The sequence below is a fragment of the Anopheles marshallii genome, chromosome 3 (assembly GCF_943734725.1).
Source record: "Anopheles marshallii chromosome 3, idAnoMarsDA_429_01, whole genome shotgun sequence".
NCBI classification, from domain to species: Eukaryota; Metazoa; Arthropoda; class Insecta; order Diptera; family Culicidae; genus Anopheles; species Anopheles marshallii.
In genome coordinates, this window is record NC_071327.1 from 38,227,073 (window position 1) to 38,242,208 (window position 15,136).

At 42.9% G+C, this 15,136-nt stretch overlaps 5 protein-coding genes across 5 annotated transcripts; 3 read left to right on the top strand and 2 right to left on the bottom strand.

The window, feature by feature from the left end:
* Nucleotides 1-1,339: 1,339 nt before the first annotated feature.
* Nucleotides 1,340-3,075, bottom strand: LOC128710800 (NADH dehydrogenase [ubiquinone] flavoprotein 1, mitochondrial). The gene is made up of 4 exons (XM_053805652.1): nt 3,027-3,075; nt 2,645-2,902; nt 1,494-2,570; nt 1,340-1,419 (listed from the first exon to the last, which is right to left on the bottom strand). Exons 1-4 carry the CDS (start codon nt 3,073-3,075, stop codon nt 1,340-1,342), a joined length of 1,464 nt encoding a protein of 487 aa, XP_053661627.1.
* A 2,336-nt stretch (nt 3,076-5,411) lies between these two features.
* LOC128714926 (zinc finger CCCH domain-containing protein 11A-like) lies at nt 5,412-5,837 on the bottom strand. Its single transcript, XM_053809808.1, has one exon. The coding sequence runs from the start codon at nt 5,835-5,837 to the stop codon at nt 5,412-5,414; it is 426 nt and encodes a 141-aa protein (XP_053665783.1).
* A 910-nt stretch (nt 5,838-6,747) lies between these two features.
* LOC128711856 (E3 ubiquitin-protein ligase PPP1R11-like) lies at nt 6,748-8,706 on the top strand. Its single transcript, XM_053806741.1, has 2 exons — nt 6,748-6,843; nt 8,395-8,706. Exons 1-2 carry the CDS (start codon nt 6,748-6,750, stop codon nt 8,704-8,706), a joined length of 408 nt encoding a protein of 135 aa, XP_053662716.1.
* On the top strand, nt 7,030-8,310 carry LOC128711854 (succinate--hydroxymethylglutarate CoA-transferase). The gene has a single exon (XM_053806740.1). The coding sequence runs from the start codon at nt 7,030-7,032 to the stop codon at nt 8,308-8,310; it is 1,281 nt and encodes a 426-aa protein (XP_053662715.1).
* A 1,650-nt stretch (nt 8,707-10,356) lies between the features above and the next one.
* On the top strand, nt 10,357-13,232 carry LOC128713841 (F-box/WD repeat-containing protein 5). Its single transcript, XM_053808712.1, has 7 exons — nt 10,357-10,690; nt 10,915-11,072; nt 11,147-11,324; nt 11,491-11,937; nt 12,016-12,778; nt 12,865-13,015; nt 13,095-13,232. The coding sequence occupies exons 1-7, from the start codon at nt 10,357-10,359 to the stop codon at nt 13,230-13,232; spliced, it is 2,169 nt and encodes a 722-aa protein (XP_053664687.1).
* The last annotated feature ends 1,904 nt before the right edge of the window (nt 13,233-15,136 follow it).

Consider the following 15,136-nt stretch of genomic DNA (forward strand, 5'->3'; position numbering starts at 1 on the left):
TCCTCTCTCGTTGGCTTTTGTACGCAGAATAAAAAGGAAACATACACAAGCGTAGCTTGGCTTCGTTGATCCGGGGTTTGTGATGTGTTTATAAGCGTTGCTGCAGATCTCGTGAATGCCTTTGGGCATTAGGTCGCTGCTACATCTAGCGTAAATCGAATGACAGAAGCAACACAGTGAAGAATTACCGTTTTAAACAAAGGAAGAATGAAAAACTCTTGTTCTTTTGATAATGATTAAAAGATGCTACAGCAACATGCTTATTTGTTACTCAACATTTATGTGAAAGTAATTTCTTCGTCCAAAAGCGTAAAACATAGCCATATAACCGTAGCAGAACATTTTCTTTGGGTTAAATTTGTAAAGACTCTCTGTACAAGATCGTTACAAGGGTTTAAAATCCCTGATGCAAAATGCGGGATACAGCAGCAATTTTAAAGATTCACCGAACTGGTGCGATCGATATCACCAAAGTGAGGCTGCTGCAAAGGAATCTGCTCATACCATTGTTCTTTTGGAACTCAGTACATCCTGCCGAAGCATTCTGGAATGATTCACTTAAAAGGAGCACCTATCTTCAGAGGAAGGCATTGAAGTAAGTATATAATATATAAGTCTGCCCTTCCTGGTAATAGCGTTGTAAAAACTCCCATTTTTTAACTATTTTGATGTCATATACATCCTGTTTATACTATATACAGGACATGCGTATATGTACACTATATGCAATACACATTTATTACCGAGTTCAACCGGGATAAAGTGTATCCTTAGGATGTGGGAAGGAAATGTCCCATATTCACATAGCTATAAGTTATTTAGTTGAAAAATGTTAGATAATGATAGCTTATAAGTTATACAGCCTAGCCATTCTTCCGTGAATTAAAAAAAAACATTACGCTTATACAAGCCTTGAAAGGGCGATCAAGAAAATTGAATTGATCATCATCTCATCTGAAAATACCTGAATAATCTATAACATGTTAATAAGCAAAATAAGAAGGGTCACTTTTCCTGGGCTCAACAACCTGTTAGGCCACGTATGCTGTACAATGGCTATCTAGATTTTTTTTTACAAATGTTTGTTACTTAAAATCTAATTGCGACATTGACCTAAATCACTAAAACGTGTCGTTTGTTTATGTCTAAGTAGTACGGCATTTATTCATTTTGTTGATATCATACACAAAAACTTCATTTAACAAGCTGGATCACACTGACTTGAAAGTTTTACAACCGTACGATGTGCAAATCCCATTTTCCGTGTTTAAATATTCATTCCATCACTACAGCAGCGTCATTTGTAGGATTGCGACGTGAGCGAGATAGTTTATCGTTTTTAGTTCTTATCTGCGGCTTGCTTTTGCTCGTACTGCTTCATCCTGGATTCAATTTCCGGGCGGAAATGTCGAATAAGGCCTTCAAAGAAGAATTCGGTTACATGTCACTAAATGCAAAATGTTTCAGAAAGATACTTTCTTCATGCTACTTACCTTGAACTGGCCAAGCTGCACCGTCACCCAAAGCACAGATGGTGTGACCTTCGATCTGTTTAGAAATTTCCCACAACATATCGATTTCAGCCGGACGTGCATCACCGGATACAAAGCGATGCATAATTTTGTTCATCCACGAAATTCCCTCGCGGCACGGTGTACATTGACCGCAGCTTTCGTGCTTGTAAAACATAATCAAACGCGAGATTGCTTTGATGATGTCCGTCGATTTATCCATCACAATAATGGCAGCCGTTCCCAGAGAGGTTTGAGCCTGCACCAGACCATCGAAATCCATCAACACATCCTCACAAACTGACTTCGGAATGACGGGCGTCGAAGAACCGCCGGGGATGATACCGAGCAAATTGTCCCATCCACCACGAATGCCCCCGGCGTGGCGCTCGATCAGTTCCTTCAACGGAATTGACATCTCTTCCTCGACCGTACACGGCGTATTGACGTGGCCGGAGATGTTGAACAGTTTCGTACCGGAGTTACGAGTACGACCGAAACTGGCAAACCATACACCACCTCGGCGGCAGATTGTTGGTGCTACAGCCACAGTTTCCACGTTCGAAACCGTCGTGGGACATCCGAACACACCGACATCGGCCGGGAATGGCGGCTTTAGACGCGGCTTACCTTGCTTACCCTCCAGGGATTCAATGAGGGCCGTTTCTTCGCCACAAATGTACGCGCCGGCTCCTCGGTGCATGAAAACGTCAAAATCGTAACCGGATCCACAGGCGTTCTTTCCAATTAAACCCGCCTGGTAAGCTTCGGCAATGGCCAACTGCATGTTGGAAGCTTCATTGTAGAATTCTCCACGAATGTAAATGTAAGCTGCCCGCGCTCCCATCGCACGTCCTGCGATAAGGCAGCCTTCGATCAGCTTGTGAGGATCGTGACGCATGATCTCACGATCCTTGCACGTTCCCGGTTCACCCTCGTCGGCGTTAACGACCAGATACTTCGGACGGCCATCAGAAGGTTTGTTCATGAAGGACCATTTCATGCCAGTAGGAAATCCGGCACCTCCACGACCACGCAAACCCGATACCTTGATTTCATCTAAAGAGGATGAAGATAGACACAGGTCAAATAAACAGTGCAAATCGGGGTTGATGCCACACTGCCGCACTTACTCAAAATCCAATCCGTGCCCTTCAGCAGGATTTCCTTCGTCTTGTACCAATCGCCGCGCTTGAGAGCGCCTTTCAAACGCCAATCATGACGACCATACAGATTGGTAAAGATACGGTCCTGGTCGGCCAACGCGCCGAACTTGGTTTTCGTTTGTGGTGGTGGTGCGGATGCTTGGGCTGACTGGAGGCGCACTTGCTGCTTGTTATTACACCCAGCAACGACCGCAGTGTTGCGCAGAGCTGCCGGAACGAGAGCAACTGTGCAAAAAAGATTTCGGAAAGTTAGTATATTACGCGAAATTACATAATTTACACCTGTCTTGCAGCGACGCAAAACAACACCGATAATTTGCATACGTGGTGAACTGCAGTGCGTACTTACCTAATTGCTGCTTTGGCATGCAATTAATACGCACTAGTGCGTTTGCCATTGTTTGTTGTTTCACTACGCGTGACCCTTCTGCGTTTTCAGAGAAGTCCTGGTTTCTCGCGACGACGAACAATTTCGCGATATGATGAAGGAAAATAAATACCAAGGTCAATAGAATATACAGCTCAAGCTGTCAAATACGTTTTGACTGCAAAGGAATAAAAAAAAACAATACGCCTACCTTGTTTATATGAATGCTGTTACGCATAGCTGTCATAACTGACTGTAAACTGACAGCTTGGTGGTGTAACTGAATGATTCGTTAAATTCTTGAGTGAAATATTTCTCGGATTGTATTTCTTCGTTCCAAAAACGGTTGTTCAGAGAGGCACTCGAATATTTATTCGCGAATCGTGGTTTGTATCGAAACTATCTTTAGATATGTCTACTTTGGATCTAATCGAAATATGGAAAAGTGTGAAATGGATTTAAACAAAGCGGTGTTTCAAGAGATAAAGTAATGCAAGTTCCACGAATCACGTAAACTGGTTTTGGCGTACTGCAAACGACAACAAAATGAAACGCTGTATTAAATCCATTGATTACTTGTTTATTACGTTTAAATTTTGCGATTATAGTCCACTTTATTTTGCGCCCAATATCATGTAACTCGTATTCAAGGTAGACATTCGATTGAGAATGCAAATCCGAAAGAAACCTTTGCTAGATAATATTGTGTGTGAAATTTATTTCCTTTACTTATGTCTTGGGTTACAGATAGACCATATTCGCTTATCTCTTTTCTTGTGGTACTGCTTTCAACGAAGGATATAGAATGCCACCCAAGTCAATTCTAAAAAAGCTATTATCAATCGAATTATTTTCTTTTTGCAACCGGTACTTGCCATTAACTGAACGTAAGGAAAAATCGCTAGTCTGCAAGGATCCCGTTTATGTAGAATATACGGGTTAGGGGGACGAACAGCTGTGCTAGGCTGTCTTTTTTGCATCTGTCGGTCCTAATGTGCCGTGATCATTGTTTCGAGTATTTCCATTTGGTTTACACGTCTTTCAATTTGTTCCTATTTGCATTCACAACGACTTTTGTTTAGCTTGTTTGTTTTTTTTTTTTTACTTTTTCGACAAGTCTGCCCGTCTGCATTTATAGAACTGGTTACAATTATCTTCAATTTCGCTTCATTTATTCCGAAGAAAGAGTTCCATTTACCTTACTTATATTTCCTTTTCGCTGTTTGAAAGTTACGGTCAATGCTAGTGAATCTCGGTTATAGTTTTAACTTTCTGATGTACTTCTAAACTTCAATATTCATTGCAATGTTCTAGTGCTTTCATCTGTGTGTTTTTTGTTTTGCTTTTAATTGATATACTAACTTGCATTGATTCTATTTTTATTGTTTTTTTCTTCTTTTTGCAGCATTAATGTTGTTTTTGTTTCGCATAAGGAACTTTCAATCACAAACCTTCACGAAAAACCAACGAAACTTGCCTGTATCGGAAAACCAGCAATTGTACACTATCTATTGCAAAGACCATGGATCTATTTTCTGTGATTTTGTTTTGATTTACATATTATGAAAGTTTACAAATGAAGCTTTAACAATAGCGCAAATAAAACAACAATGTAATAACCTGATTCTAAGCTGGGTAGAAGGAGCGAATTGGTTTGGTCGCGACTTTAGTGTGTGAGTAATTGGTTGATGATCGCTGTATATCGTTTCTTCTGCAGCCTAACAGTTAAACTGTACGCAAAACATCAAATCAAATTCATTAACGTAATATTTTTGTTAAATTGTAAGTTCCCAAAAAAGTTCCAAAATAATAATTCTCTTTTGCCTGAATTGCAAGCTCATTGAACGGAAAATAAAGTTCCCTACTTCCCTTTTCCTCCAAATGCTCTTAAATATTCCATCTATTTAAATCGCACTCCTTTTCAGTACATAACTACTACAGATTCCGCTATTTTTTTTCCTTTTTGTTGCAAATTCGAAACCGCATACCACACTAGGTGGTGCATTATTCAACTGTAAATTTGATGCTGATCGAGATATTAACAATCGTATGGTAAGCAAGAAAAAAATAATAAATATAATAAATACAAACTAATAGCTGATTGTTTCCCAACCCATTTAAGGATATTTTGTATAATAAATACGCCAAGTAAAGCGTCGCAGAAGAGAAAGGGATAGTGTGGTGTGTGGAGAAAACGTTAATCCTGTGTCACTTGTTGTCTATCAGGATCTGGGCAAATCGGCGCGCACGCACACCTTCAGCGTTAGAGAGACGCAATACAGATGCGATACAGCTTCCCGCATATGTTTGGTCGCCATTAGAGCTTCCTCGCCATGCCGTTCCCCGATACCAATACAAGCAGGTGTTTTAAATGATTCTCGGCAGCAAGGTTGCATAGTTGTAGTCCAGTACGACGGCGGCCGAAGTCGAGTGCATGAGATGAGCAGCGGCAGCGTTTGCGGCGGCAGCAGCAGCGGCCGGTTGCACCGGAACACCCACATTGCTAGTCGTAGGCTGCGCGGGCTTCGGCATCTTGTGCTGAAACACGCAATGCGGCTTACGGCAGCCGCCCGGCTGATCTTCCCAGAAGCACGGCGTGGCCGAGCGCGGCTTCTCGATCTTCATGTGGCGCATGGTGCAGGTGCGATTGTAACACTTGCCCTCCGCCCACAGCTTGCAGGTTTTCTCGTGCCCGAGTGCCGCCGGCTCGTGGCGATACTCGCAGTTGGTACCCTTTTTACATGTCGAGTAGTAGAAAAAGTAGCAATCGTGCAAATTCCTCGGAAGGTCCATAAATGGCGGATGGACCAACTTCCGACGAGGGGGCTGCTGCCTTTTCGACCGAAGAGCAATTTTTGAGCCCAAAGCTTGACCTCGTCTGCGGGGCAGTTTCTCGGTTACGATCGGCGTCTTGATGGTTTTTTATCAGCACGGTTCGCCTCGAAGCAAGTGCCCTACTGGATGGCCACGCAACGCAGGTCGCACTTCGATCGGAGCTCGGAGCAACCAAACCTCACACGGTCACTTTCTTTTTTTCCCACCTTCTTCACCAACACCAGCTGAACCACTGCACAAGCTCCAAGCAAGATGCACGTTTCGTAGTTCCCTGTTTGGGGATGTGTTGGGCACGTTCGTTTGTTGCACGGTATTGCACTGCGTTCCGAATCTCTCACATGGAGATTATTCTACGGTGCGAACAGGAAAGAATTAACCGAAACGGGAATATGTGAACTTTTGTTGTTGTTAAAATATTTTAGAAGTGTGTTTATTCGTACGTCATTTGGGTACAGTGAATTCCCAATTACCAACTTCACCGAAGAGTTGCTCTGTTGGAGAAGAGTTCTGCGAACTAAAGAAAAGCTTGTGAGACGGGACAATCCTTCTTGGTTGTAATTAAAATAATGTTTAAAGCCATTTATAATAAAAAACTAGGTTGTATGAGAATCAAAATCAAATCAGAAATTTTTCTTCCACTTTGACAACTATACACGCGTTTTGTTTCCCCTTAATTTGCTACTTGGGTCTGCTGTGCACACCAACACTACCAAACATTTCTATTTACAACACAACATACCGATAGAAACGTCAACGGGTGAAAAAAGAAATAAAAGCTGGGTTTGGAAAAGTTTAGAGAAATTGTAACCAAAACGGTGCCCTAGGCCCCGACGATTGAAGCCCTTTGTGGTCGCCACCGGAAACATCAATGAGCGCAGAAACTCCGACCGTTGCTGGCCGCGCCATCACAGAAACAATTCTGCAGGATGAGTCGATTCCCGGCACGAGCAGCAATAACCACCAGGCAAGTAGTATCACACAGGATGGTTATGCACACTAGCAGAGGGGCTTTATCGGGCTGTGTGGGTAAATATTCATAAATCGTCTAGCGTTGCTGCGTAGCAAGGTTTTGCGCCCCACCTGTCCCCGTCGGCGGGAACGTTATCTTTTGTGCGACAGTTGAATTGCTTTGGTCAATCCTATCGAGAGTATGTTGCTTAAGTACCTGCGTCCCACTATGGTGAACTATGGCATTCACCATAGGAATTATAGCTCAGCAACCACTACTGAAAGTGGCAAACAGTTTCCGCTGGAAGGAATCCGAATCCTTGATCTGACGCGCATCGTTGCCGGCCCGTACTGTACCATGGTGCTGGGTGATCTCGGCGCCGAGGTGTACAAGATCGAGCGTCCATTCGAAGGTGATGAATCCCGCAAATGGGGTCCACCGTTCATGCGCAATTCGACGGATTCTGTGTACTTCATGGCTGCGAATCGCAACAAAAAGAGTGTTTGCGTGAATTTGAAAACAGGCCGCGATGTGATCTACGAGCTGTCAAAGAAGTGCGACGTTCTGGTGGAGAACTATGTGCCTGGGAAGTTGGAAGCATTGGGGCTGGGTTATGATAAGCTGAATAAAATTGCTCCCTCACTGGTGTACTGTTCCATTACGGGCTTCGGATCGGAGGGGCCGTACAAAACCAAACCCGGATACGATGTCATCGCAGCATCGATGGGCGGGCTGCTTCACATTACCGGAAGTGAGAATGGACCGCCGGCCAAGGTCGGAATAGCTATTACTGACATCGCAACTGGGTTGTATGCCCATGGAGCAATACTAGCGGCGCTATTACAGCGACATCGAACCGGACGGGGACAAAAAATCGACGTGAATCTTTTTTCCACCCAAGTTGCTTGCTTGATTAATATGGCAAGCAATTATCTGAATGCTGGTAAGGAAGCGAAACGCTGGGGAACGGCTCATGAGAGTATTGTTCCGTATGAAGCATTTAAAACGAGTACCGGCTATATTACGCTCGGTTGCGGAAGCGATGCGCAGTTTGTCTCGCTTTGTCGTTTGCTGGGAATGGAAGAGTTAATTCAGGATGAACGATTTGCGAACAATCGAGCGCGTGTCACACATCGGAAAGAGCTGATCGCCATCCTTTCGGACATTCTGCAACGCAAATCTTCCTCGGAATGGATGAACGTTTTTGAAAGCGCTTCGTTTCCTGTCGGTCCGATTAACAGTATGAAGGAAGTGTTCGAGGATCGCCATGTGCAGGCTATTGGAATAGTTAAGACGCTTCCCCATCCGTTAGCGGGTGATGTGAAACTTGTCGGTCCACCAGTAGTGTATGGGGAAGCCAAGAATGAAATTACATCCATTCCACCACAGCTGGGCCAACATACGGAGGAGGTGCTACGTAATCTGCTTGGTTATGGGGACTCCGAAATGGATCGTTTGCGGAAGGCGAAAATTATACAATAAACAGCTGTTGTTTTTCTCAATTTTATTGATACAATATAACCATTGAAAGAAGCTAAATGTGTATGTTTGTAAAATGCATTTCAGGAACCACCAGTATTACGGTTACGGTTGCAAAAACCTCGCAATGGCAAGAAAGTACAATGGACGAATGGGACCGTAGATAATGAACATATGAATAAGAAAAAGTCGAAATGCTGTTGCATCTATGTTAAACCACGCGCTTTCGGCGAAAGCTCATCCGAAAGTGAGGATGAGTGTGAACATTGCTTTGGTCATGTTGAGCTGAAGAAAAAGAACCAGAAAGTACCATTGATGCCTGAGGAGCGAGACGATGGCGGGAATGGCGACGACGGCGGAGATGCAAATCATTCGGATGATATCGCCGGATCTTCCTGAGGACCAGCGGCAAACAGCAGATCGAGCCAACCTTCATCGGCACCAAGTGAAAAATAGTTTCTCAAACAAAAGGCAATTTGCAGGATGTTTATGAGAGCTACTTTCATGCATTAATACACCAATCTGCGACGATGAACGCGCTCACAAATCGCTTCAGCAATATTTTAATGCCGACATTGCCGGCCTGTAATAATTTATCATTTCGAACCAAATTTGTACATAAATCTATCGTTAATAAACTGGACATATTAATAAGGTGAAATGTATTATCGTGGTCTTCATCGAAGTCAAACAGAATGAAAAGCGGTTGAGAACAACGTTAATTAACGAAGAAACGAAAAATAATTGTGGTTAATAAGGTAGAATTCAAAGGTTCTACAATCGATAGCATATTTCTCAGTTGAAGGCTGTGTAGACCATAAGTGCCTACTACTAATGATAAAACTAAAGGTTATCCGTCAGCCTAAGAATAACTAGGTACGGAAGGAATAGTACTCGAAGTAATCACGCATGGAAGTGCAACACTTGTACATAAACTCATCGAATTATTACTGGGGTTTGGGATAGTGAATCGATGGGTTGTGATTGGAATCTTGGAGTTTGCTAGAGTACAGTACCACATTAGTACAGTACAATATATATCCCCTGATGCTACAAGACTATGTTAACTATCAGAGAGGGTTCTGAAAGGGAAAAGTTAGCACTTTAGATCTTGGAGATCTGCTCCGCGGTGTTAATTTCTTCATTTACTTCAAGATGCTATGATGGCATAGTCGGTGTAAAATTTTACCTAGTAAATTTATGCTTTCAAGTGTGTTGCTGTAATGACTGGCATGAAGTGAAACATTAGTTTCGTGAATCTGTGTTTAAAATGAGCTGCACTCCGAACATCATTTTAGTATGCGTTTTTTCTATGATTTTGTCCACTAACTTCATATGTAGTTCTATAGATAAATAATCTAAATAATTAAAATAAAAAAAAACAAAAATGATAAAAAATTTAACCAATGGAATGTACACCATTCCATCGATGAAAATCGCCATCTTCGACAGCCATTCAACGTGTTCAAACGTTTGTTAAATTTTGATCATTTATATTGATTTATGAAAATAAACATTCAAACACTAACTTTCTCGAATTCTTTGTTGGTGTATTCAAGAATTGAAATCGAAATGTAAAACGATGAACGTGAACATTTTTAATCGATGATGCGCATACAGCGCTTAGTCGATGTCCAAGGAAAAAATGACTTCAACCGAATTGTTGCTTGGGTGATCTAGCTGCTGTCAAAGATTATTTTTATATGCCCAACGATTATTTGGGTTTTTTTTTCGCGTGTGTGATACAAGTTTTCAATAGAAGGCCAGTATATCTGACTAAACTGGTGAAAAATTGTATCTGTGCATCGAACCGACAGCTGTACAATCATTTCCCAGAGCTGTACAATCTGGCAAGCGCCACATTCGTTTGCATGGTAGAATGTTTACATTCCGGACGCCGTATTTTGCGTAGATAGAGCAGAGCAGATACAGGAAGGAAAACCAGTAGCAACAGATACGCATCGATAGTGAAAGTGCGCGGCGCAACTTCCTCAAGCGTGTGTGAAAATCGCTTTGGCGGGGGCGTAGTAACGTTCGGAAACGATAGACATGGAGGAAACCACTGACGATGTACCGATGGTCGACAGCAGCGATGGCCAGATGGAACACGATCGCGTCCGCGACAGTATGCAATCGAATAGCTCGTTTAGCTCATCGTACAGCGATCAGGATGCGGACGGCGGAACGTACATAGACAACAGTCCATGGGTGTTTATGCCCGAACCGGTGTTCATAAAAATTTTCCTGCAGCTTCAGGCTCGTGATGTTTTGAACGCTGGTCAATGTTGCAAGCGGTGGTACAAACTGTCCAAGGATGATTACATATGGCGGAAGTACTTCCGCAAAGAATTTAATGTAGATGCATCCATTCCGTTAAAAAGAGGTAGGTTCTTCGATAACACACACACAGGGTACGGTGTTAAAAAACGTTAAAAAAGTTGCCAAAAGAGTAAAAGTAACCGCACGGAATCTATATTCGATTCAGTTGCAGCCGCTGGTGACATAATGCACTGAGCAATCTTGTTTTTAAACTGCGCAACGAGGTGTGCATCGGTACGGGCAGTGAATCATTTATCGATATTCATTCTTTATAATGCATCATTTCAGGTGCGGAATCTTGGCGTGCCGAGTACCGACGTTTGACGAATAATGTTCCGATGGTTATGACAGATGTACTGACCTTCCATTCACACCAAGTGCTACACGTTAGCTTCTCACACAACGGGAAAATGTTTGCCACATGTTCTAAGGATGGGTTTGTGATTGTAAGTATAAAGGAAAAAGTAAAATCCTTTTCCATACAATGATTGATGTTGATGGTTTTTACGTTCTCCTGCAGGTGTGGAATTCGGCCTATCCGTCGACGATACGGGATTCTTACGACATGCGTAAGCTTAGCTGGAAATATACTCAATTTTCTCAGTTCAATCAAACCGACACGTTGTTGCTAGTGTCTGGAGTTCATTTTGGATCGCCACACAGCACTTCCGGCGAGATTGCGGTGTTCACTGTACAAAGTAAGTTTTTGATAATCGAAAATGAGAGAACGTGTGTTACGTGTGCATGTGGATATGGTCCACATGCTGATGCGTGAATGATTACGGTTATGAATAGTTTCGCCCGTGCGACATATCTCGATGAGTGCAATTATTCACAGCTAAAACGTACTTTTTTTTAATCCAGACGGCTTTAAGCTGAAGTGTCGGGTGACGAATCGACCCTACGACATATTTGGTACGTGGTTTAGCGATCAACATTTACTGTCCGGAGATCTTAGCTGGTTGGCGCACTTGGTCAGCTCGTCGATATTATGGCTGAATAAAGCGAATCAGGAGGTTGATTCCGAGCACACGCCTGTGCGAAATCAGATGTACAAATTCTACAACCGCAATGCCAGCTCAATACGTGCGATTATGATCGCAAACTGTCCCTGGCTGAGCGATCCACCTGAATGGAAAATAGATATTGGAAATCTTTTGCGTACCGGCGGTACCGAGCAGAAATCATCCGACGAGGAACCCGGCACAAGTGGTGGTGCTCGTCGTGCGGGGAATCCACTTTCTCATTACCAGATGAATCAGGATATGGATTCCGACGATGAGGATGATGATGAGGAAGAACCGGATGATGGCGAGTGTTTGTCATAGTATCGTCTAGCCAGGGGTAGGTGCGGAATGATCTAAAGTTTTTATGGATTTTTTATGGCAGGTCAGGAGCAAAGGACTACAGAGGATGTGCCGTACCAGTTGCTTGTTGGTGACCAGGCAGACTATGCCAGTCCGATTCAGTATCTGGAAGAATTTCGCCAGGAGTACGAGGAATCGTACTACGAATCATCGGACGACTGTCTGGAAGATGACGAGGACGATGCCGACGAGGAAGAGCTGTCTGAGGGAGAAGAAGATTTGGAAAATCTCTGCCCCAAGTATCTGATATTTTCTACCGGTTCAAAGACGTACACGCCGCATCAGATAGGCTTCAAGCGCATCACACGCGTGAACTTTCCGCGACGTCTCGATCCGGGACCGTCACTACGTGAGCGCATAGCGTTACGCGATCGGCAACGTGAACTACAGGTAATTATGGCCGAGATGTCACCGGAAGAAATCCGCCTGCAGTATATCTTACAGAATGAGGATCCTCCGAATGAACCGAACTGGGCGAACTATGAAGCAGTTGCCGGCCGCTTCGATAAGGTGGACAAACTGATCGATCTACACGGGCACATCATCGGGATGGGGCTAAGTCCGGACCATCGCTACCTGTACGTGAACAGCCGACCGTGGCCGAAAAATTGTGTCATTCGCAACCCGCTCGATCCGCCGGCGATCGCACAGGAGATCGACATACATGTTATAGATTTGGTGTCACTTAAGAAGGTGGGCAAGATGCTGCGTGCTCATAAGGCGTATACGCCGAATACGGAGTGTTTCTTCATTTTTCTGGACGTCTGTGATAATTATGTGGCCAGGTACGAACGAAGAAGTCGGTCAGGCATCGTAGATGATTGAGAAGTAACTAATTTCTTTATTTTGTGAATTTTTTTTTTCGTTGTAGCGGTGCGGAAGACATGCATGCCTACCTTTGGGATCGTTATTATGGCGTATGTTTGGCAAAGTACCAGCACGCTGATGTGGTGAACAGTGTGGCCTTTAACCCACGTGACAACGAGATGCTTGTGACCACCAGTGATGACTATGAGATTAAGGTAAGTTGGCTTTAGCACTTTTGGGAATTGATCCTGTAGCTAATTCTTATTGTTTCTCTCAATGCATGCATACTGATAGATATGGCGATCACTTTCGAAAGCGCAAAAGTTGGGCATACCAACGGTGAACCGAGCGTCGGAATTTCGCAAACAGAAAAACAATCGTCCTCCACCACAACCGCAGCAACATCAGCACGGTATGCGACCATTCGTGTAGGGTACTCTGGAGGCCAATGAATTATGACTCAAAACCGTATGGTTCATCAGAACTATAGAACCGTAATCCGTAAACAATGCTAACAATGCGTAATCCGTAAACAAGATGATGATTTTTGCATTGCGTATATGTTGGTGTTTTGTGCACCTAATGAGACAGAGAAGACTTCACTATTAACACGGTATAATCTCGACACCAAGCCAATGTAAAAAGTAAAGCAATTTGGTTGAGAATGCAGCACGGTGCTGAAACACTGATGCAAAAAGAAGCAAAAAATCTTTTAAAAAGTTTGTTTTGTAGTGAAGCTAGATATGATTAACTGTTACATTTGTTGAAAATGTTTATTGCTAATGTTTCCATCCCCATAGGTCATGTTGAATGACGGATTTAAAAGCACTTTTATATACCACCATCCCTGGTACGGTAGTCATATATGTAAAATGTTTTTAAAACCATCTGGGGGTTGCTGCGCTTTTTCCAACGGAATTGATTATTGTAAGGTTTGGTTTGGTTAATTGGTTTTTGAATTGAAATTTTAAGCCATTATTTTGTTCTGCGGAAACGAGCAAATTAAAGCGAAAAGTGGCATAGCTGTGAAGCGGTAAAGCGATCATTTTAGGTGACTAACCATCAGTCGTAAAAGCGAACAAATAGTAAAAAGATAATAAAAATAATTCGGATTCGTTGAACGTTATTTATTGTTGTGTCTTTTCCGTTTTTTGTAGTAATCGTGTAATGTGCGCATAGATTGAAGAAAATTCTCTTGCCTTATGTGTCTTGTGTATCTTCTCCTTTTGTGGGCATTGTGTCTGGCCGTCAAAACGTTGAAAACACGAATTTTAGAAAGGTTTTTGCCGAAAGGTAATCAAACTAAAATCACTTGTCATGGGGGTTTAGTCTACCGTATTTGAACTCTCAAAAATTCTGTGCCTGTGATGTATCGTCAACAGTTATAGTCTTCTCCTGTAGGTTTCTCTGGAGTAGTGTGTTTTATTTAGTGTTGCGTCCTTGGGTTGTTTGCTAACGATTTTCTTTCTGGATTGCTTATGTAAGTGTGGTTAATCTATGTGGTGGTGGTGGTCTTTTACCTTTTTACAGTGTATTAGCTACCCTTCTGGTTCTATTTTTTCTGCGTAGAAAGGCCATCTACTTTGTTTGCACGAGGATCACGTACAGTCCAGATTCACAGCGAAAGTAATTTTATAGATCACTATCAATATCGCGATAAATTATATTATACAAGAACCATTACCAAAAGTAAAAGGTCGTTTTGAAAAAAAGTACATCGAATATAAAACTGCAGTATAAAGCTTAATAATCCTTAAAATATGCCCTGATAAATTTATGGATGGTGGGGCAGCCCGGTGGCATAATGGTAGCGGCGCCGGTCTTCACACGAACAGACCGAACCAAAATCCTATCCGGACCTATCCCTCATACACAGGACTGACTATCCAGCTACGGGTAAGTCATGGCACAGAAAGCCAGAAAAGGCAGGCCCCTTAGGCCTCTTGATGAAAAAATTGGACATTTTTCGAGAAGCAGTACTCCTTTTTTAGTACTTTTTTCAACCGTGGAAACAACAGAAGTCACGATAAGACAAACCCAAGCAGTAGGGAAGCTAAGTAACCACCCGGAGATGAGCGCAGTGTGGCTGGGCGTCTCCATTGCGCCGTGTTGAAAACTGTAAACTGTGGTTCGCATAAATTTTTCTTCTATTGATTTGAGAGGTCAGTAATGTAATGAAGTGCGGAATTAACACTAGACTATATGACAGCGTGGGAGTTGGATTACGGGGATCGTGGAATATTCTGTTCAGTATCTGCAAGTGACGTTTGCTCAAACATTGTTCTGTGTCCGTAGGGATCGGTAAATTTTCGCTTATCAACAGCTTCTATTCAAGA